Source organism: Schistocerca nitens, chromosome 2 (assembly GCF_023898315.1).
Source record: "Schistocerca nitens isolate TAMUIC-IGC-003100 chromosome 2, iqSchNite1.1, whole genome shotgun sequence".
In the NCBI taxonomy this organism is placed as follows: domain Eukaryota; kingdom Metazoa; phylum Arthropoda; class Insecta; order Orthoptera; family Acrididae; genus Schistocerca; species Schistocerca nitens.
The window spans coordinates 705,363,641-705,386,422 of record NC_064615.1 but is presented as its reverse complement, the minus strand read 5'-3'; the positions used below and the strand labels follow the sequence as shown (position 1 = coordinate 705,386,422).

At 43.9% G+C, this 22,782-nt stretch overlaps 1 protein-coding gene across 1 annotated transcript in view; it reads left to right on the top strand.

Annotated features, from left to right (window-relative positions):
* The window catches only part of LOC126236871 (uncharacterized), an 85,288-nt gene extending 67,052 nt beyond the window's left edge, over nucleotides 1-18,236 (top strand). Inside the window, exons 5-6 of the mRNA XM_049946490.1 lie at nucleotides 5,217-5,591; nucleotides 17,918-18,236. Coding sequence (XP_049802447.1) covers nucleotides 5,217-5,591; nucleotides 17,918-18,097 — 555 coding nt within the window. The 3' untranslated portion in view covers nucleotides 18,098-18,236. The remainder of the gene's footprint in view (nucleotides 1-5,216; nucleotides 5,592-17,917) is intronic.
* The last annotated feature ends 4,546 nt before the right edge of the window (nucleotides 18,237-22,782 follow it).

The following is a 22,782-nucleotide window of genomic DNA, read 5'->3' as shown; positions in this document are numbered from 1 at the left end:
GCGTCCGGCCATCCTGATTTAGGTTTTCCGTGATTTCCCTAAATCGCTTCAGGCAAATGCCGGGATGGTTTCCTTGAAAGGGTACGGCCGACTTCCTTCCCCATCCTTCCCTAATCCAATGAGACCGATGACCTTGCTGTCTGGTCTCCTTTCCGAAACAACCCAACCCAACCTGTTTGCTTCCTATTTTTGGTTTTTGTGCTGTATACAGATACTGTGATGGTAGATAGTAACAAACCTAGTAATGATGATAAATATCATATAGACAAATGCATGTCATGCTTTTCATAAAGTTTAACAGCTGTTGGTGATCGCCTTAAAAATGTTGAACATATTTATGTTACACATTATCTGATCAATAGATCTGGACACAACTGTGTAATGCGTAACTGACCACTAGATGTCACGAGAGGCGGATTTGCCAGTATAAAAGGAGGCGAGGAGTGTAATGTTCTTTACTAGAGAAGTAGTGACAGCAGAATGAGTGTCTGGAGAGCTTAGTGACTTTGAACGTGGACTAGTCGTGGACTAGTCATTGAATGTGAACCAACAAATCTATCAGGGAAATTTCAACGGTTCTAAATCTGTTCATTTCAAGTGGTGGTAAATAATTGTGGAGTGGAAACGCGAACGAAGGATCACAGCTAAACAAGGTTAGGAAAATCATATTTAGCGATGGACAGCGTCCATCGATCATTGTGGAGTGTGGTTTTTAAAAAGTAGCATCAGATCAGTGGAAGGAATTACTCGTGAGTTCCAAAGTGGCACCAGGAGTCTAACTAGCACAATGACTTTACCTACAGAGTTGAAAAGAATGGGGTACAGTAGTCGAGCAGCGCCTCATGAGGCACACTTTTCTGTAGTCGATGATAAACGACGTTCGAGGTGGTGTATAGAGAGACCCAGCTGGATAGTGCGTGACTTGAAACGAATCATTTGGAATGACGGCAATCCGATGGAAGGGTTTGCGTTTGGCGAGTAATGGAAAAACTGTCAACCATCATGTGTAGTGCCGACAGTGAGGCACGGAGGAAGTTGAGTTATGGCACTGGGTGTTTTTCGTGGTTAGGGTGTGGTCCATTGTCCTGCTGGAATTGCCCAAGTCCGTCGGAATGCACAGTGGACACGAATGGATGCAGGTGAATGTTTACGTACGTGTCACTCGTCAGAGTCGTACCTTGGCGCATCAGGGATCCCATATCACTCCGACTGTACACGTCCCACACCATTACAGAGTCTCCACCAGCTTGAACAGTCACCTGCTGCATTCAGGTACCACGGATTCATGAGATTGTCTCCATCCCATGCACGTCCATCCACTCGATAAAATTTGAAACGGGACTCGTCCGACCGGGCAACGTCTTTCCAGTCATCTACAGTCCAATGTCGGTGTTGTGTCTTGCAGTCTTCAAGGGTACATTTTACAGCGTTGTGTACTGCATAGAGTAGAGTAACAGTCTGCATACGGGAATTGTTTGAATCAGCTGTCATAAAGCAGAACTGTGAGCAATATTTTGTGGGCAAAAACATTTCTGGACCGAACTGCCTACCCAGAGTCGTGACCTAAAACCAATATAACACCTTTCGGATGAGTTAGAACGTCGACTTCGCTGCAGACTCCAGCGTGCAACATCGTTACTGATGCGTGGTACTTACTGGAATTAAGGAAAACGTGGAAGGGAGGACCCACCAATACACTTTCTTTTCACACAACCTGTTTATTTAACAATATATAGCCGGCCGGTGTGGCCGTGCGGTTCTAGGCGCTTCAGTCTGGAACCGCGCTACAGCTACAGTCGCAGGTTCGATTCCTCCCTCGGGCATGGATGTGTGTGATGTCCTTAGGTTAGTTAGGTTTAGGTAGTTCTAAGTTAAAACAGCAAACAGTATGACAATTATTACAAGACGGCCGGACGTGCATCCCGCTCCTTATCGGGTGAAACAGCGGTGTTTAAAATCGCGCTGGACACAGTCTATCTTATTACATCCCCTTCTGCTACACATGCAAACTATATAAGCACCATTGATGACAAGAGTGATTCAATTACTCAAAACAAATGACTTAACTTTTAATTTGAAAGCTGTATGTTGAAAGGTTCGGGGTCAAGATGCGCACCTGTGCTTAAAGGTTAAACAGATTAGCAAACTGTATGGCAATGCTGAGGCTTCCCTACTTCAAAGAAACCAACCTCTTAACTTCAGTCGGCAATCAAGGTGCGACAGGACCCCAACCCCTCCCTTCTCACAATTGACTAAAGCCCTGGTGGCAGGTGGCTGTTAACATTTTCAAGGTCAAACCGATTGTCAGTTAGAAAGACCGCTCTGAAGGAACGTCTTGATACATTACTTGTGAAAACTTATTACAAGAGAACTCATTCGAAGAAACTACAAGATCCACCTAAAATACACCCGGTTTTTCAAACATGGAAACGAACAGCTTAGTGCAACATTACAACTAATGACTGGAAAATCAAACCACGAGGTCCCTCTTTTGTTCACGGCAAACTGTGCCTTAGTACAATTGTTCCGGCTGTATTTACGACTAAGAGTTATTTAATTATAACATTAATGATCGAGTGCAAACCAGAAATGAAAGGCAATATAATAGCGGGACAAATTTTGAAACGACAACTAGTGTCTGAATTCAGTACTACTGCTAACATTTACGACCAAAGAGCCGACCGAGTAAAATTCTGAGGGTCGGGTACAAACCAGAAAATAATAAGAGGGGCAGGTAGACAAAGAAACAAATCACCAAGAGGATTACAGAATGTTACTCCCCTTTATCAGCAAGCAGTTCCATGGATCCACTGTGCGCCGCAGCTGTTACAGTGTGGTGCCGATGAGAGCCAGGTAGAAGAGGGCAGCCAGGCCACGAGCAGTCGCCCGACACGAATGTTGCCAACCAACCGACGGGATGTCGGCCTGGTGCTCGTAGTAGACGCTGACCCCGGTGAAGTACTCCGGTATCTTCGCTCTGCGCAGGCGCTCCTTGCGCAGCTTGTGGCTTCGGCCGCTCGGAACTCGTGACCACCTCTTGTTGCGACGCTACCGCCAATCCCCAAACTTCGTGCCTCCCTCTAGGGCCAGCGATCCCCGTATACAGGGTGTTACAAAAAGGTACGGCCAAACTTTCAGGAATCATTCCTCACACACAAAGAAAGAAAATATGTGGACATGTTTCCGGAAACGCTTACTTTCCATGTTAGAGCTCATTTTATTACTTCTGTTCTAATCACATTAATCATGGAATGGAAACATACAGCAACAGAACGTACCAGCGTGACTTCAAACACTTTGTTACAGGTAATGTTCAAAATGTCCTCCGTTAGCGAGGATACATGCATCCACCCTCCGTCGCATGGAATCCCTGATGCGCTGATGCAGCTCTGGAGAATGGCGTATTGTATCACAGCCGTCTACAATACGAGCACGAAGAGTCTCTACATTTGGTACCGGGGTTGCGTAGACAAGAGCTTTCAAATGCCCCCATAAATGAAAGTCAAGAGGGTTGAGATCAGGAGAGCGTGGAGGCCTTGGAATTGGTCCGCCTCTACCAATCCATCAAAAAAATGGCTCTGAGCACTATGGGACTTAACATCTGAGGTCATCAGTCCCCTAGAACTTAGAACTACTTGAACCTAACTAACCTAAGGACATCACACATATCCATGCCCGAGGCAGGATTCGAACCTGCGACCGTAGCGGTCGCGCGGTTCCAGACTGTAGCGCCTAGAACCGCTCGGCCACACTGGCCGGCACCAATCCATCGGTCACCGAATCTGTTGTTGAGAAGGGTACGAACACTTCGACTGAAATGTGCAGAAGCTCCATCGTGCATGAACCACATGTTGCGTCGTACTTGTAAAGACACATGTTCTAGCAGCACAGGTAGAGCATCCCGTATGAAATCATGATAACGTGCTTCATTGAGCGTAGGTGGAAGAACATGGGGCCCAATCAAGACATCACCAACAATGCCTGCCCAAACGTTCACAGAAAATCTGTGTTGATGACGTGATTGCACAATTGCGTGCGGATTCTCGTCAGCCCACGCATGTTGATTGTGAAAATTTACAATTTGATCACGTTGGAATGAAGCCACATCCGTAAAGAGAACATTTGCACTGAAATGAGGATTGACACATTGTTGGATGAACCATTCGCAGAAGTGTACCCGTGGAGGCCAATCAGCTGCTGATAGTGCCTGCACACGCTATACATGGTACGGAAATAACTGGTTCTCCCGTAGCACTCTCCATACAGTGACGTGGTCAACGTTACCTTGTACAGCAACAACTTCTCTGACGCTGACATTAGGGTTATCGTCAACTGCACGAAGAATTGCCTCGTCCATTGCAGGTGTCCTCGTCGTTCTAAGTCTTCTCCAGTCGCGAATCATAGGCTGGAATGTTCCGTGCTCCCTAAGACGCCGATCAATTGCTTCGAACGTCTTCCTGTCGCGAGACCTTCGTTCTGGAAATCTGTCTCGATACAAACGTACCGCGCCACGGCTATTGCCCCGTGCTAATCCATACATCAAATGGGCATCTGCCAACTCTGCGTTTGTAAACATTGCACTGACTGCAAAACCACGTTCGTGATGAACACTAACCTGTTGATGCTACGTACTGATGTGCTTGATGCTAGTACTGTAGGGCAATGAGTGGCATGTCAACACAAGCACCGAAGTCAACATTACCTTCCTTCAATTGGGCCAACTGGCGATGAATCGAGGAAGTACAGTACATACGACGAAACTAAAATGAGCTCTAACATGGAAATTAAGCGTTTCCGGACACATGTCCACATAACATGTGGCCGTACCTTCTTGTAACACCCTGTCTATATCGGCAAGCAAAGACCTTCTAAGGACACAGCCCACAGATACCTTCCTCATAGATATTGGCAATGGGGTTGGAAGCAGGATAGTCGATACTACACCTGAGCCAGTGGCGCCAGACAGAACAGTGTACTAACTCAATGGCGCCACGGCTCAGGTATCTTCTCTGGTTTCGGTACTTGAGGAAGAATTAGCTGCCACTCATCAACGGACACTCAGAAACCTTGTTAAAAGCGTCCTTAGCAGAGTGCAAGCCGTCGTATAGGAGAGGGTTGGACACACCACTGTTAATATCCACAAATTGATGCCTGGAGTATTTTGATCAGATAGTCTACGCAAGTGTATGGAGCTGTGGGTATAAACGATCCAACAGGGCAAGGATGAAGTGGCGGCGCCAGACCTGCACCGGGAGTTCGTGCGCAAGCTGGGCCCGCTGCAGCTGAAGGGCAGCTTCGACGCGACGGGCGGGATGGCGCGCAACCTGTCGACTCTGCGGCGCACAGAGCCGACGACGGTGAGCCGGCAGGGCGGGACGCTGCAGCTACGCGCCGGCCTGGGGCTGGCCACGCTGGCCGCGCGCTACGACCACTACGAGGCGCGCCTCGGCTCCCTGCAGGCGCAGGGCCAGCTCGCCGCCACCGTCGCCTCAGACTCCATCGCCGTCACCGTCAACATCTCCCTGGGGCAGGCCAACTGCCTGGCGCTGCAAGACCTGCGCATCGACCAGATGGGCGATATCGACGTCAAGGTCAGTACCACTTCTTTCCCTCTCCAGCGAGATCAGTTTACTTTTTTTATCCGTAGCTGGGTACACTGAAGAGCCTAAGAAACTAGTATCGTGTAGGGCCCCGAGAGCACAAAAAAGTGCCGTAACACAAGGTTCCATGGACTCAACTAACGTCTGAAGTAGTGCTGGAGGGAATTGTCACCATGAATGCTGCAGGGCTGTCCTTAAATCCGCAAGAGTACGAGTGGATGGAGATCTCTTGTGAACCGCAAGGCATTCCAGATGCGCTCAATAATGTTCATGTCTGGGGAGATTGGTGGCCAGCGGAAGTGTTTAAACTCAGAAGAGTGTTCCTGGAGCCACACGGTAGCAATTCTGGACGTGTAGGGTGTCGCATTGGCCTGCTGGAATCAGTCCAAGTCCATCTGAATGCACAATGGACATGAATGGATGCGGATGATCAGACAGAACACACGTGTGTGTCATATATCAGAGTCGTATCCAGACGTATCACTCCAACTGCACACGCCCCACACCATTACAGAGCCTCCACCAGCTTGAACAGTACCCTGCTGACACGCAGGGACCGTGGATTCATGAGGTTGTCTCCATCCCGTACGCATCCATCCGCTCGATACAATTTGAAACGAGACTGCCGGCAGGAGTGGCCGAGCGGTTCTAGGCGCTACAGTCTGGAACCGTGCGACAGCTACGGTCGCAGATTCGAATCCTGCCTCGGGCATGGATGTGTGTGATGTTCTTAGGTTAATTAGGTTTAAGTAGTTCTAAGTTCTAGGGGGCTGATGACCTCAGAAGTTAAATCCCATAGTGCTCAGAGCCGTTTGAACCATTTGAAAAGAGACTCGTCCGACCGGGCAACATGTTTCCAGCCATCAACAGTCCAATGTCAGTGCTGTGTCGTGCAGTCATCAAGGGTACACGAGTGGGCCTTCGGTTCCGAAAGCCCATACTGATGATGTTTCGTTATGTGGTTCGCACGCTGACACTTTTTCGTGGCCCTGCATTGAAATCCGCTGCAATTTGCGGAGGGATTGCCCTTCTGTCACGTTGAACGATTCTCTTCAGCCGTCGTTGGTTCCGTTCTTGCAGGATCTTTTTCCGGCCGCAGCGATGTCGGAGATTTGATGTTTTACCGGATGCTTGATATTCACAGTACACTCATGAAATGGTTGTACGGGACAATCCCCGCTTCTTCGCTACCTCGGAGATGCTGTGTCCCATCGCTCGTGCACCGCCTATAACACGACGTTCAGACTCACTGGAATCTTGATAACCTGCCATTGTAGTAGCAATAACCGATCTGACAACTGCGCCACACTCTTGTCCTATATTGGCCGACTGCAGCGCCGTACTCTGACTACGTACCTCTGTGTTCGAATATGCATGTCTATGCCAGTTGTTGTGGCGTAACAAGCTAGTCACGCCACACTGAGGAGGAAGCCGAAAGGCACGCGTACACACACGCCGACTGGCGTCAAGTCTGGAACGGGATACGTATTGAATACTATAAAGAAAATACGTATCTTTGGAATATACTTAACTTTTAATCAATCCTTGTGATACATCTCTCTTGACTATACAAATGAGACTCGTAAGATACATGCACTGTGACAATTGGCGCCTTGCTAAGTCGTAGCCATTAACTTAGCTGAAGGCTATTCTGTCTCTCGGCAAATGAGAGAAAAGGCTTCGTCAGTATAGTCGCTAGCAACGTCGCCGTACAACTGGGGCGAGTTCTCGTACGTCTCTCGAGACCTGCCGTGTGGTGGCGCTCGGTCTGCGATCACACAGTGGCGACACGCGGGTCCGACATGTACTAATGGACCGCGGCCGATTTAAGCTACCACCTAGCAAGTGTGGTGTCTGGCAGTGACACCACACCAGTTTCTTTGCAGCTTCAGTGAAGAACGCAGCACGCAATCGTAGTGTGTTCTGCTAATGAAATCTTGTAAAGACGATCCACTGCCACTTGGGCTAACACAAGACTAGTGCGTCGAAACTAGTAATGTAACCTTTTAAGAATTTTATCGTTTTAGTGACTGTGGCTTGACTAGCGTCTGTAGTGTCAAATAAACATTTTAACTTTTATAAATGTTGAACGTTATACTTCAAGAGAAGAGTTTGTTAATTAGTGCATCAAAAGCTGTTAATTATCAAACACTCCCATGGCAATGGATTGTATCAAATTAAGTAAATCGTTTTATCATTCATGTAATAAAAGAAATAAATATTTCGTATGTTTAGTTCCAATGAGCCATGTCCCATTGTAGTCAAAGAACTAACTGTTATAGCCGAACAAAAGCAGTTTTGCCTGGTGGTAACAAATACATTCCATATAATATGTGTTCATTTCTTTTGTTACATATATACAGCTGTTATAATGTAACCCAAACAAATATTCACAGCAATGTTAAGACGAGGCAAATAATTAAGCTCGAAGCTGATCTTCATAAATTATACCTCGACTTCCACTCACATTCGAATCCGCTTGACATCATAACGTATAACTCTTCTCATATCTTCTTAGCGTTTTTTGTGGAGGCAGCACTGTTTACTGTCCGAACGATCAGACCGTCTCTTCTGTTTATTTTTACTTCGTAGACTTCGTTCACGCATCCTAACAGGCAAAAACCTAAAAGGGTAAAGTCTAGAGAAATTGGCGGCCAAAAAGCAAGACCGTTTTTGCCGATCCATCTTCTGGGGCATGTTAGGTTTAGATGATTTGCCACCCGAGGATTAGTATCTACGATGGCCATGTCATGCAGAAAGAACATTTACGTTCCTGTATACGAAGGAACCTCTTTCAATAGTGGTGGAAGCTCGTTTTATAGAATAGATAACAGTGCCCTGTAAGAAGATGCAGCAACAAAACAGTTCCAATCAGCTGATTGTTTACAATACTACACCACATATTTGCAGAGTAGCGTCCTCGACAATGTCTTTCCCCAAAGACGTGTAACTTTTCACCCCATCACCGATGTGAATAATGAGTGTTGTTGCTATTGTCACGTGTGAAAATGGCTTCACCAGTGAACAGTATTAGTGGGATCACTTGGCGGTATGCAATTAGCCAACTACAAAATTCCCATCGCCTGTCTTCATCTGCTTGTGAAAGGTATTGGATCTTCTGTAAATGGTAAGGATACTGGCCGTGCATACCTAACGTCCGCCATATTCCTGTACCAGAATGAAAATACCACTATCATAGCACAAAAAATGCGGATATGTCCTGGACAGATTTGTGGATGTAAATGAAGGGAAGTAACTTCGATTTATCTGGCAGCTTCAAAACATTTAAAATAAAACATCTCGACATATTCGCGCTTTTTTACTTGTTAGTGTTACTACCTATGCCATGTAACACAATGCATCGTGTCAAACAAAGCAACATCATACATGATGTCAACCCTCCAGGAAAAAATCCACCCTCAGAAATTTTATCCTAATACGAAAACGTTTTTAGTTATTATATGTATGCTCTTCAGCCATAAATATCATATATTGTTTACTATGGCTGGCAAATATTATAGATCTTGGGCACAGAATCGGGGAATTTAGCCTATAAGTTGAAAGCTGCAACTGTACCAGCACACTGCAGTTAAGAGACCTCAGTGCCATGGGAAATGGGGTTAACTCCTAAAAAAGCGCTAATATGTCAAGCTGTTCTGATTTAAATATCTCTGAAGCTGCCAAATACGTAAAAAATCTAATTTCCTTCTTTACTCTGCCCATGACATATTAGCTTTTTTTCTGCTATGATCGGAGCATATTTTTTGGTGCTTCTCAATTGTTATTCTACCATAACTTTGACATTAGACCATCACAGCTAAGTAATTAATGTAGATTTTTGTTGACTCGTGCGATGACTAATCCGGTTTAGTGTTTTTATTCTTTCGAACCACGTTGCCTATATCATGGCATACAACAGGACGATCATTAACTGCGTGTATTTGTCTATTTTTTTACCAAATTTGTACCAATTCACGCTAGTTTGAATCACAGAAGTGACGCAAGTAAAGAAATTCACAGAAAACGGTGTTTGTTTGGTACGTAAAATCCGAATTAAGCTAGAATTTTGGAAACCAAGTTTTCAGTTTTATCGTATGAATACATTCTTTATGTATATGAATCATTTTATACTGTTTCCGGGCATTCAGTTCGCGTAAGAATGAGTTTTAGATGCTTCATTTACCTCAACTTTAAATCATCGTATCTCGACAAAAGGTAAAAATTATTGGATAAAAAACTTTCGTTTTGACTTTAATCCATGTTTCTACCACACTGCATAGTCTGAGCTGATTCGTGTAAGTTGAAAGTTCTTAGCTCAAGTTTTTTGCACATTTTTGCACTAAGATCCGAACGGTGCACGTCAAAATGATGCCATTAGCTGAGCATTAATTTCTGTCAAATTAACATATTTTGCAAACGGAGTTAATCTATTTGCACAATTTGCCTGAGCGCCAGCTCCTATTAGTCGTTCAAACCTTACTTGATATACTGTGACCTTACAGTAAGGCAGACGTTCTAATAGCTATACAAGTGGCCGCTGGTTCGGACTAAACCAAAATCTTTTTACCTCATGTTCCTAGATCAAATAGGAACCGAGTAACATAAACCCCCAACCGCGATTCTGCATGCGATACTCTCAAACGTATTTGTTGCAGTGCTTCGGCCCTGTAACGATATGGAATACCGATTCGGTTAGAAATTCTGCGTATGCTTGTTGAAGGACTACGTTCTGCCAACAATGATTGCCACTTCATCCACACTCCTTTCACTTGCATGTTTAGATGAGATATGGCTACTGAGAACTGAGTAAGTATGAGACAGTTTGGCGAACGTAAGTAAATACTCTTGAATCTGGTACTTTGGGATTAGGAAGTCGTCTGGTGTATTCTCTAGAGACACCACCAACTCTTCCAATATGAAACTTGTTCACAAACAAAGTATCGGCATACTATGCATTTGTGAATATGTACGGTACGCTTAAACGCTGCACAAGAATTGGCCAACACATCACAATCGCAGTTGAAGCATTCAGTTATGCAAAATCAAGCGCAGCTTAACAGCTTGGAATTCGAAATAAAAATGGCAGACTGTAAATGGGCCCATAGCAACAGGAGTACCAACAAGTAAAGTGAAAACTTACCTCAGTAACTAGCGCTATCTCTGTAGCAAATAAAATTGGACACATTTTATATGGGATGTTTTATTCCAATTCGTCGGCATCTTTTTGGTCCCATCTGTACTCCGCTGCCTGGTGCCGTGGTTGCAAAGATGGACCTCGTCATGGAAGTCGAGAGTGAAGTTATGCATCATGCAGCCTATTGCGCACAGTTTACGTAACACTACATCCTATGGCTGCACGAAAAGTATTATTCAACATGGTGGCATTGCTGTCAGAGTTCCTCAGAGCCATAATCCGTAGGTAGCGGTCATCCACAGTAGTAGCCCTTGGGCGGGCTGAGTGAGGCATGTCATCAACAGTTCCTGTCTCTCTGTATCTCCTCCATGTCCGAACAACATCGCTTTGGTTCACTCCGAGACACCTGGACACTTCCCTTGTTGAGGTTGAGAGCCCTTCCTGGCACAAAGTAACAATGCGGACGCTATCGAACCACGGTATTGGCCGTCTAGGCAGGGTTGAACTACAGACAACACGAGCCGTGCACCTCCTTCCTGTGGAATGACTGAAACTGATCGGCTGTTGGACCCCTTCTGCCTAATAGGCGCTGCTCATGCATGGTTGTTTACATCTTTGGGTGACATCTCTGAACAAAGGGACTGTGTCTATGATACAATATCCACAATCAACTTCTATCTTCAGGAGTTCTGGGTATAGGGGTGATGCAAACTATCTGAATAATTTCTTTTATCTCATCATACCTTTCCTCAATCTCCTCATCTGCGGAGACAGTTGGCATATAAACTTGTACTACTGTGGTAGATGTGGCTTTGTGTCTTCCTTGGCTACAATAGTAGGGTCACTATGCTGTCCGTAGTAGCTTATCCGTGTTCCTATTTTGTTATTCATTATAAAACCTACTCCTGCATTACCCCTGTTTGATTATCTATTTATAACCCTGTATTCACCTGACCAGAAGTCTTGTTCCTCCTGCCACCGAACTTCACTAATACCAACTTAGACCTATCCATTTCGCTTTCTAAATTTTCTAACATACCTGCCCGAATAAGGGATCTGACATTACACTCACCGATCCTTAGAATGCCAGTTTTAGTTCTCCCGATAACGACGTCTTCCTGAGTAGTCTCCAACCGGAGATCCGAATGGGGGTCTATTTTACCTCTGGAATATTTTACCCAAGAGGAATCCATCATCATTTAAGCATATAATAAAGCAGCATGCTCTCGGGAAAAATTGCGGCTGTACTTTGGCCTTGCTTTCAGGCGTTCGCAATACCAGCACAGCAATGCTGTTTTGGTTGATGTTACGAAGCCAGTTCAATCAATCTTCCATACTACTACCGAAAACTACTGAAAAGGCTGCTGCCCCTCTTCAGGAACCACACGTTTGTCTGGTCTCTCAACAGATACCCCTCCATTGTGGTTGCACCTGCGTTAGGGTTATCTGTATTACTAAGGCACGCAAGCCTCTCCCCACCGGAAAGGTCTGTGGTTCGGGGTAGTGGAATTGAAATCCCCATTCCGTTATCCTGAGTTAGATTTTCCGATAATGTCACGTCATGTTAAAGCAGGGATCTTTTGCTTGTAAAGGCGCTGCTGATTCGCATTGCCACCCTTAAGCAGAGCGACAGATCGTTCCGTCTGCGACATCCTTGTCTTTCATAGGAGGTGAAAATGTAATCTTCATTTTATTCGGAAGGAGTGTTAGTGGCTCCGATTTCTAAAGCCATCGTTAACGGCTGGGACAGTGATATCCAACGATGCAACAGTCTACATCGCATAATTCACGGGGTTTGGTCGTGGAATTAGCTTCGGTAATGAGATGCATTTACCATAGAAACATACGCAATGAACTGTGGAGACACTGGCTTGTTTTGCGCATTTTGAAGCCTAACCACATTCAGATTGCAGGCACATAAATATAAAAGGCGTTGTCGTGCATCCCAATTCAGGTCCAGCAGATCAGCTGTGCTTCCCGTTGTTAAAAGAGCCCAGTCGATGGGAGACGTCAAGTATGGCCTTCAGCCCATGTGACAGGCTTCATTTCTCCACCATGAATCGCGACTTGCAGCCGTCAGCACCCATCGTCTTCAGCAACGGCCAGCAGAGTCCTCCATATGCTCTTCCTTCCCCTGAGAGCGCCCAGTAGCAAATAGCGCTTCCCCGTGTGCGACTGCGATCCTAATAGACAGATAAACCCCAGTAGTTACAGATGATGCGGCTCGTACTGGCCGATGTTAGACGTCTTATCGATAACAGTCGATTTATTAAGCCCGCTTTTAAAGAGTACACGAACAGCTGTGTGCCCAGTACCCACATTCGCTTTCCGCTCTGGGATCCGGAACCTTGCCTTTGTCTCCTTTCAACCTTCGCGTGACCACGTTCTGACAAGGTCGGGCTCAAACGAAGGCGCAACGCGACAAAGGTCTCAGCCGACGCCAGCGTCATAAAAAGCCGACGCTGCCTTCGGCGCAGAGGCTTCATCGCCGCAGCAGCTTAGGGTAGATGACTGGAGCCTGTCGACCTGCCGACCCAGCTTATCGACTTACGCGGACTGCAGCTTACTCTTCAAGAAAACAAACGTAAAACTGTATCTGTGAACCTTCCACTGTCTAACCATAGTTCGTTAACTGACGTCGCTAACGCAAGCCTGTTTGGTGGCGACAGTTCAAATACTGGGGGTGGAAGAAGTTTTCGCTGAAATATTTGGCCACCGAGGGGAAGAGAGGTGATGGTGTAAGGATTTAAAGCGTGTCAGTGTCGTGGATTATATTTTTAATCTCTACACAGTGTCTGATGGAATGACACAGTTTGTGGTGTTCAGTTGGATGAGGACATTGGTACCATTCCAGGGGAGTAGGCAGCCTGCCGGCACCGAATTTCAGCCTTTCTCTACTGTCACCGTCATATATATATATAAACTTATTGCTGTACCTACAGGAATTAAGGTATTTAGATGATTAGCTACAAATTAAGGCAGAGCGGTTTTAGGGCTACGTGGCACAGTAGCATTGCCTAACTACAGTGCACTTCGCAATATGCACTCACATTTTCATTGTTGTTATTTTATTTCCATATAATATGTGAAAGTAAGGCGAAATAAATTTAAAGACTAACAAATTCTATTAAATCTGACTTTTGAACGATTATCTCTGGAAAATAATCAACATTAGGCCTACCGAAGACTCACTGTTTATGAATGTAATGTTTCTCCATTATAAAACTTAGATAAAATTTTTACGCTACTGCGCTTTTATGAATTTTTTGCACCGAAGCTAATTAGGTGACCACTGTGCTCTTACCTTTCTTTCCACCAATTGAGAAATGTAGGGTAACGACTGTCCAAGATTGTTATCATTACTTGAACTACTAGAAAGCAAAACTGAGAGTCACCAAACGTTATAGACAACGGCTTGTGCAGATAGAGTGTACTAAGATTATTTATCTACGTTAATGCAATATGCTAAGATTTTTTATCTAAGTTAACGGAATTTGCTGTTGACCGTATTAATGTACTCTATTATTGGCGAGAGCTTCAGTGACGCAGGGGTGCGTTTTTATTTTATTTTCCAGCGCCACAGTAATAACGTTAACGTACAGATTGATGTACGTAAGTACCGGCTGATAGTCGGATGTTCGACACTTCTAGTGAATAAAGGTTTGTATCACCAGCAGATTTTTAAATATGCCTTCCCTGAAACATTCACGAATTGTGGTGCACTAAGGAAGTGAATACATTGTTTGGATATTTCGCTGCGAGGAGAGCACCGTAGAGCTTAATGAAGTGTTTCAATAATTATTAAAATATTAATGGTTTTTTGAGTCATCACAGTCTACATTTATGTCTCCTCTGAATAAATAGTATTGTTATTTGTTAACAGGACGAATAAGAGAACATGTAAAGAACGGCTACAAGCGTTTCGTCGCATATCGTTTTACCATTCGCCCTCAATATATCTGCGTGAACCGGTTTGGCTTTGAATTCACCCCACTAGTTTTTCAATTCTGGAAACAATTACGGGAATGGTCTCAACAAATTCGGCGTATGGTTCGCCGATGACATTGTAATTCTGTCAGAGACAGCAAAGGACTTGGAAGAGCAGTTGACCGGAATGGACAATGTCTTGAAAGGAGAGTATAAGATGAGCATCAACAAAAGCAAAACGAGGATAATGGAATGTAGTCGAATTAAGTTGGGTGATGCTGAGGGAATTAGATAAGGAAATGACACAAAGTAGTAAAGGAGTTTTGCTATTTGGGTAGCAAAATAACTGATGATGGTCGAAGTAGAGAGGATATAAAATGTAGACTGGCAGTGGCAAGGAAAGCGTTTTTGAAGAAGAGAAATTTGTTAACATCGAGTATAGATTTAAGTGTCAGGAAGTCGTTTCTGAAAGTATTTGTATGGAGTGTAGCCATGTATGGAAGTGAAACATGAACGATAGATAGTTTGGACAAGAAGAGAATAGAAGCTTTCGAAATGTGGTGCTACAGAAGAATGCTGAAGATTAGATGGGTAGATCACATAACTAATGAGGAGGTATTGAATAGAACTGGGGAGAAGAGGAATTTGTGGCACAACTTGACGAGGAGAAGGGAACGGTTGGTAGGACATATTCTGAGGCATCGAGGGATCGCGAATTTAGTATTAGAGGGTAGCGTGGAGGGTAAAAATCGTAGAGGGAGACCAAGAGATGAATACACTATGCAGATTCAGAAGGATGTAGGTTGCAGTAGGTACTGGGAGATGAAGAAGCTTGCACAGGATAGAGTAGCATGGAGAGCTGCATCAAACCAGTCTCAGGACTGAAGACAACAACAACAACAACAGTTTCATGGTGCAGACATTGTTGCTTTAGCCCCTTATTGTCTGGAAAGTCGTGGTCCGCCCCAGACGACTTGGGTGTAGCGCAGGTTTTTCTTCTGTCTCCACAGTTGAAGTAACGGAATATCTCCCTAACACTGTGGTAAAGAATCGGTGCTCTCCGTCTGACAGAAGGGGTGTAACGACCGTCATGAAGAGGTGACACTCAGAGACATCTTTCTCAAAACGCAAAGGTCTTTTTACCTTGAGTTAAATATGTGTTTGGCGTAGCGGTAATAAATTGTATACATAGATGTTTCTCGTGAATCATTCTATTAGTAAACACTGTATCAAAAATCCTTACCTTAGTTTGTAGTAACAGATTTTACATAGACATCCTTTTTTAGGAGTCTGTACCTCAGTCGGTATAAACGGAACCATTACAGGATCACTTTGTTATCCGGCTGCCTGCCTGCCTATCTGCCTGTCCGACTGTTAAAGATCCCGCTTTCTCAACAACGGGTAGACGTATCGAATTGAAAGCTTGACGTTATAAAAAATTTAAGCTTCTACGTTAATTCTGTCAGAATATCCAGCCATTTATGCCACATAAGTTTTTATACTCTCAAACTCACTCATCAAAACCTATAGGGTATTTCCCGTTAACATATATCATGAAATTTGGCAAGAAGTAAACTTTCTCAGTAAAGGTAAAAGAAAAAATCCTAACATTGTTACATTGTAATTATGTCATATAAATAATATTTTTGTCATCACAAACTTACATTGCGATCATAATCTGATAAAAAGCTCAGTGATTCACGAGGTAGATTTGTATGTACAATTTGCAAATATTTCTTGCTAACTGGCAAAGCAACGATGAAATAAAGGTCCATGCCGGTGTGGAAGCGAATACTTTGCCACCTAACAGTGAGGGTGTCAAATCACAGAGCTGGCAGTCTATGCCTATGAGACGTACAACATCTCCGGTCTTTCAAAGTAATACTATAACTGCCACAGGATTGCACTTTCAGTGTCTGCGATGAGGTTCTGATATCCCACAAAATGTCTTTTGAAGTGTTCCACAATGTAATCTACCTCCTCCTTCGTACTTCCGTCTATTGTCCACATTATAGTCTTTTATGAAGATTTGAGAGGAGCGAAGACCACAATAAACTTTCTGCTTTACTTAGCTTGTCACGTTGAGGTGGCTCCAGTTCCTCTTGTCTAGTGGTTTTATTCCTTAAGCTGAAAATTCACATTTCAGGTCCCCCCGGTTGGAATGAACTAAATAAATTTTAAGATTGTTGTTGCAGATCTCTTTTTTTTACCTAAATATATTTTCTCATATTTTAGTATATTATACAGTTTTGATTTTTCACATTAACAAAGCGTGTATTTCATTGTTTGCACAAAAATACGTCCGATCACATCAGAGGCAATATTCCAAAGGGTTTACAGTTTTTCTTAACAAATGAATTTCTGCTAGTTTCTGTTACATTATTAATTTCGATTATTATTTCATAAATGAATCCAAAAATAAATATGGTAAACAGTACAGGACTGCATAAGTAATAATAGAAATTTTAAGTGTACCAGTAATTCATAATTTCAAATCTTTCTAAATAAGTTATTTTAACTATACATTCAGAATCAGTACTTATCAATTGCAACATCTAAACCAAAACACTTTATAAAGTAACTTCCTTTCATAAATTCTAGCCTGAAAGATAACATATTGTGTATAACACTATATGAAAGACTTCAGAAAAGCAACTGAAATAATATTGACCTGTCCAAAATTCTAAAACTAGTACTGGTATCGACAACTACTGTCGAGGAAAAGTAATGCTAGAGGATGACGTCCCGTTACAACAGAACAAATAGACATTCGCATAACAACACTAGCCCTAAGGCCGGCTGTACCGTTTTATTCTGTGGAGATTTCCGTTAAATCTTACCAGTACTCGCAACAGGGACGGGAGCACAGGAAGTCAATGCATCTGCAATTGCCAGTTAGCATAAAATGCAAATATGACTCCACAATAAGCAAAAAATTACGATAGAAAATGTGAAATTACACAAAAAAATTGACCTTAATCTCGAATGTCTTGGAAATCCCGGAACCGATATCACGCCAATAACGATATCTGTAACGGGCAAAAATCGTCCAAATTGTCGAGTTTCGTGATGGATGGTTTATTTATATACGTAATTAAGTTTGTATGGAACACTCGTTGCGCGAATCCTACTCGCCGGTTACCCTGTTTTTCCTCTTCCTTCCGTGAGTCAAAACTTGTTTCATTTAAAGCCTGTAGTAAACTCCAGCCGCGCAGTTGGCAGCCCTGGTCTGCACTCTATAATTATGATGTTCCAGTTGACCGGCCTTGGCGAGCTCAGCTGGCTGACGTCAAAGATCGTGTCGTGGCTGAGCGACCACTTCAAGACGGAGGTGTCGGCGTCCGTGGAGCAGCAGCTGAGAGACGCCGTGTCGCAGGTGCTGGGCCGGGTCAAATGCGACGTGCAGCAGTTCCTCTCGCTCAGCCTGAGCCCCTAGCCGCTCACCACTCTCCCTCTCTGCCGCTCTCTTCTCATCCACTGTCTTCTCCTCCTCCACACTGTTTTTACGCCACTTTTGTACGGTCTTTGCTATGTAAAGAGAACTGTATGATAATAAATGTGTGAGTGTCCTTTTACATTTATAAAACTTTGCTCCTGGAAATTAATGTCCCCATTTTTCAGAATGACTACAACAATCATAATTGCGTGTTAAGTCTCACTGTTACCATTTATTTACATCTAGAACATATACACTACTGGCCATTAAAATTGCTACACCAAGAAGATGAAGTGCTACAGACGCGAAATTTAATCTACATGAAGAAGATGCTGTCATATGCAAATGATTAGCTTTTCAGAGCATTCACACAAGGTTGGCACCGGTGGCGACACCTACAACGTACTGACATGATGAAAGTTTCCAACCGATTTCTCATACACAATCAGCGGTTGACCGGCGTTGCCTGGTGAAACGTTGTTGTGATGCCTCGTGTAAGGAGGAGAAATGCGTACCATCACGTTTCCGACTTTGATAAAGGTCGGATTGTAGCCTACCGCGATTGCGATTTATCGTATCGCGACATTGCTGCTCGCGTTGGTCGAGATCCAATGACTATTAGCAGAATATGGAATGGGTGGGTTCAGGAGGGTAATAGGGAACGCCGTGCTGGATCCCAACGGCCTCGTATCACTAGCAGTCGAGATGACAGGCGTCTTATCCGGATGGCTGTAACGAATCGTGCAGCCACGTCTCGATACCTGAGTCAACAGATGGGGACGTTTGCATGACAACAACCATCTGCACGAACAGTTCGACGACGTTTGCAGCAGCATGGACTATCAGCTCGGAGGCCATGGCTGCGGTTACCCTTGACGCTGCATCACAGACAGGAGCGCCGGCGATGGCTAACTCAATGACGAACCTGGGTGCACGAATGGCAAAACGTCATTTTTTTCGGATGAATCCAGGTTTTGTTCACAGCATCATGACGGTCGCATCCGTGTTTGGCGACATCGTGGTGAACGCACATTGGAAGCGTGTATTCGTCATCGCCATACTGGCCTATCACCCAGCGTGATGGTATGGGGTGCCATTGGTTACACGTCTCGGTCACCTCTTGTTCGCATTGACGGAACTTTGAACAGTGGACGTTACATGTCAGATGTGTTACGACGCGTGACTCTACCCTTCATTCGATCCCTGCGAAACCCTACATTTCAGCAGGATAATGCACGACCGCATGTTGCAGGTCCTGTACGGGCCATTCTGGGTACAGAAAATGTTTGACTGCTGCCTTGACCAGCACATTCTCCAGATCTCTCACCAATTGAAAACGTCTGCTCAATGGTGGCCGAGCAACTGGCTCGTCACAATACGCCAGTCACTACTCTTGATGATCGGTGGTATCGTGTTGAAGCTGCATGGGTAGCTGCACCTGTACACGCCATCCAAGCTCTGTTTGACTCAATGCCCAGGCGTATCAAGGCCGTTATTACGGCCAGAGGTAGTTGTTCTGGGTCCTGATTTCTCAGGATCTATGCACCCAAATTGCGTGAAAATGTAATCACTTGTCAGTTCCTGTTTACTTGTTCAGTGAATACCCGTTTACCATTTGCATTTCTTCTCGGTGTAGCAATTTTAATGGCCAGTTATATACATCCGAATGGAGCTCTAATCGGTAGAGCTGATGTACCTGTACAGATAAACAAATGATTAGCGTTTAAGAAAAATTGGATGATTTATGAAATTGAAAGAGCTTCACATATTAAGCAACTCAATAACGTGTTGATCCACCTCTGGCCCTTGTTCAAGCAGTTATTCGACTTGGCATTGACAGAGTTGCTGGATGTCCTCCTGATTGATATTGTGCCAAATTCTGTCCAATTGGCGCGTTGGTTAGAGAGCCCTGCTCCTAATGCTACAAACGTTCTCAATTGATCTTCGTTGATCCAGTATGGATCGTGGAACGACGGCTGCCATGAACTTCTTGATGCAATAATTTACCAACAACCGTATGATTTGTAGAAGTTTATTTTATTTTATGAACTTCTATGTGCTACCAGTTTCGGCATTACATTGATGCTATCTTCAGGCCCCTGTACAATGAGTAGTATAAATGTACTAACAAAAAAAATTTAAAAAATATAGAACATACGTTAACAATATACAGGTATCATGTTAACTATGTAAGTGGCTCAAAGAGAAATATTGTATATCATTAAAACTATATGTAACATTAGGGCACCTATGGCATGCTGTTGTTAATAGTTTTCCCTGTTTTACTCAAATAACGCATGATGTATGAACATATGTGTACGCTATTATTCATAAAACCGTAACACACAGTTGTAATAGGCCATGCAACACATCAGATGTACTGCATACATTCGTATGTCCAGTGGAACAGTGGAAGAATTATTTTTTAATAAAACTTAACTAATATAAATAACAATGAAATAAATTAAAATACAAGAAAATGTGACAACCATGTCAGAATACATAGTTACTTATGTGTGGTCTAGGTCGTGCACATAGAAGTTCATAAAATAAAATAAACTTCTACACATCATACGGCTGTTGGTAAATTATTGCATCAAGAAGTTCTCAATTGAGAAGAGATCTGGCGACCTTGCTGGTCAAGGCAGGGTTTGGTGAACACGAAGACAAGCAGTAGCAACTCTTGCCATGCGTTGGTGCATATTATCTTGCTGAAAAGTAACGCCCAGGAGAACTTGCCATGAAGGGCAACAAAACGGGACGTAGAACATCGTCAACGTACAGCTGTGCTATAAGAGTGCCGCAGATGACAACCAAAACACCTCTGGAGACGGCCCAGGTGTCTTGGTATAGAATTCTGACTGTCGCCTGGCATACAGCCCGATGGCCAAGAGTGATGGTCTTTGGTACCATTTCTTTCCGTAGCAGATACACTTACAGTACAGCCGGCCTGTGTGGCCGAGCGGTTCTAGGTGCTTCAGTCTGGAACCGCGCGACCGCTACGGTCGCAGGTTCGAATCCTGCCTCGGGCATGGATGTGTGTGATGTCCTTAGGTTAATTAGGTTTAAGTAGTTCTAAGTTCTAGGGGACTGATGACCTCAGATGTTAAGTCCCATAGTGCTCAGAGCCATTTGAACCTTATAGCACAGCGGTACGTCGACGATATTCTGCGCCCCGTTCTCTTGAACTTCATGGCAAGCCATCCCTCAGTAAGATAATGCCCTCCCGCACATCGAGAGTTTATACTACTTATCTTCGTGCTTAACAAACCCTAACTTGGCCAGCAAGGTTGCCGGCCCAATTGAAAATGTTAGTAGCATTATGGGCAGGACCCTCTAGCCATCTCGGGGTTTTATCTATCGCTCCAATTGGACCGAATTTGGTACGATATCACTTAGGACGGCATCCAGCAGCTCTTTCAACCAACGCCATGCCGAATAACTGCTTGCATAAGGGCCAGAGGTGGACCACGCGTTATTGACTGTTCCATCTGTGAAGCTCTTTCTCTTGAATATTTTTTTCTGGAATTGTAATTAGTTTGTCTGTACATGTTTAAAACATCTACCAATTTCCGTCCCATTCGGTCAAATCCTTCGTGGTGCGTTTCTTTTATTTAAAAAAATCTGACTCTACTATTAACGTAGGTAAGTCTGTAAGCCAGTAACGCTGCAAAAATTATTTAATATTGACTACGTCTCAGTAGGGGTAAGATAGATACTGCCTACAGGAAAATTAAAGAGACCTTTGGAGATAAGAGAACCACTTGCATGAATATCAAGAGCTCAGATGGCAACCCAGTTCTAAGCAAAGAAGGGAAGGCAGAAAGGTGGAAGGAGTATATAGAGGGTTTATACAAGGGCGATGTACTTGAGGACAATATTATGGAAATGGAAGAGGATGTAGATGAAGATGAAATGGGAGATAAGATACTGCGTGAAGAGTTTGACAGAGCACTGAAAGACCTGAGTCGAAACAAGGCCCCGGGAGTAGACAACATTCCATTAGAACTACTGATGGCCTTGGGAGAGCCAGTCATGACAAAATTCTACCATCTGGTAAGCAAGATGTATGAGACAGGCGAAATACCCACAGACTTCAAGAAGAATATAATAATTCCAATCCCAAAGAAAGCAGGTGTTGACAGATGTGAAAATTACCGAACTATCAGTTTAATTAGTCACAGCTGCAAAATACTAACGCGAATTCTTTACAGACGAATGGAAAAACTGGTAGAAGCGGACCTCGGGGAAGATCAGTTTGGATTCCGTAGAAGTATTGGAACACGTGAGGCAATACTAACCTTACGACTTATCTTAGAAGAAAGATTAAGAAAAGGCAAACCTACGTTTCTAGCATTTGTAGACTTAGAGAAAGCTTTTGACAACGTTAACTGGAATACTCTCTTTCATATTCTGAAGGTGGCAGGGGCAAAATACAGGGAGCGTAAGGCTATTTACAATTTGTACAGAAACCAGATGGCAGTTATAAGAGTCGAGGGGCATGAAAGGGAAGCAGTGGTTGGGAAAGGAGTGAGACAGGGTTGTAGCCTCTTCCCGGTGTTATTCAATCTATATATTGAGCAAGCAGTAAAGGAAACAAAAGAAAAATTCGGAGTAGGTATTAAAATTCATGGAGAAGAAGTAAAAACTTTGAGCTTCGCCGATGACATTGTAATTCTGTCAGA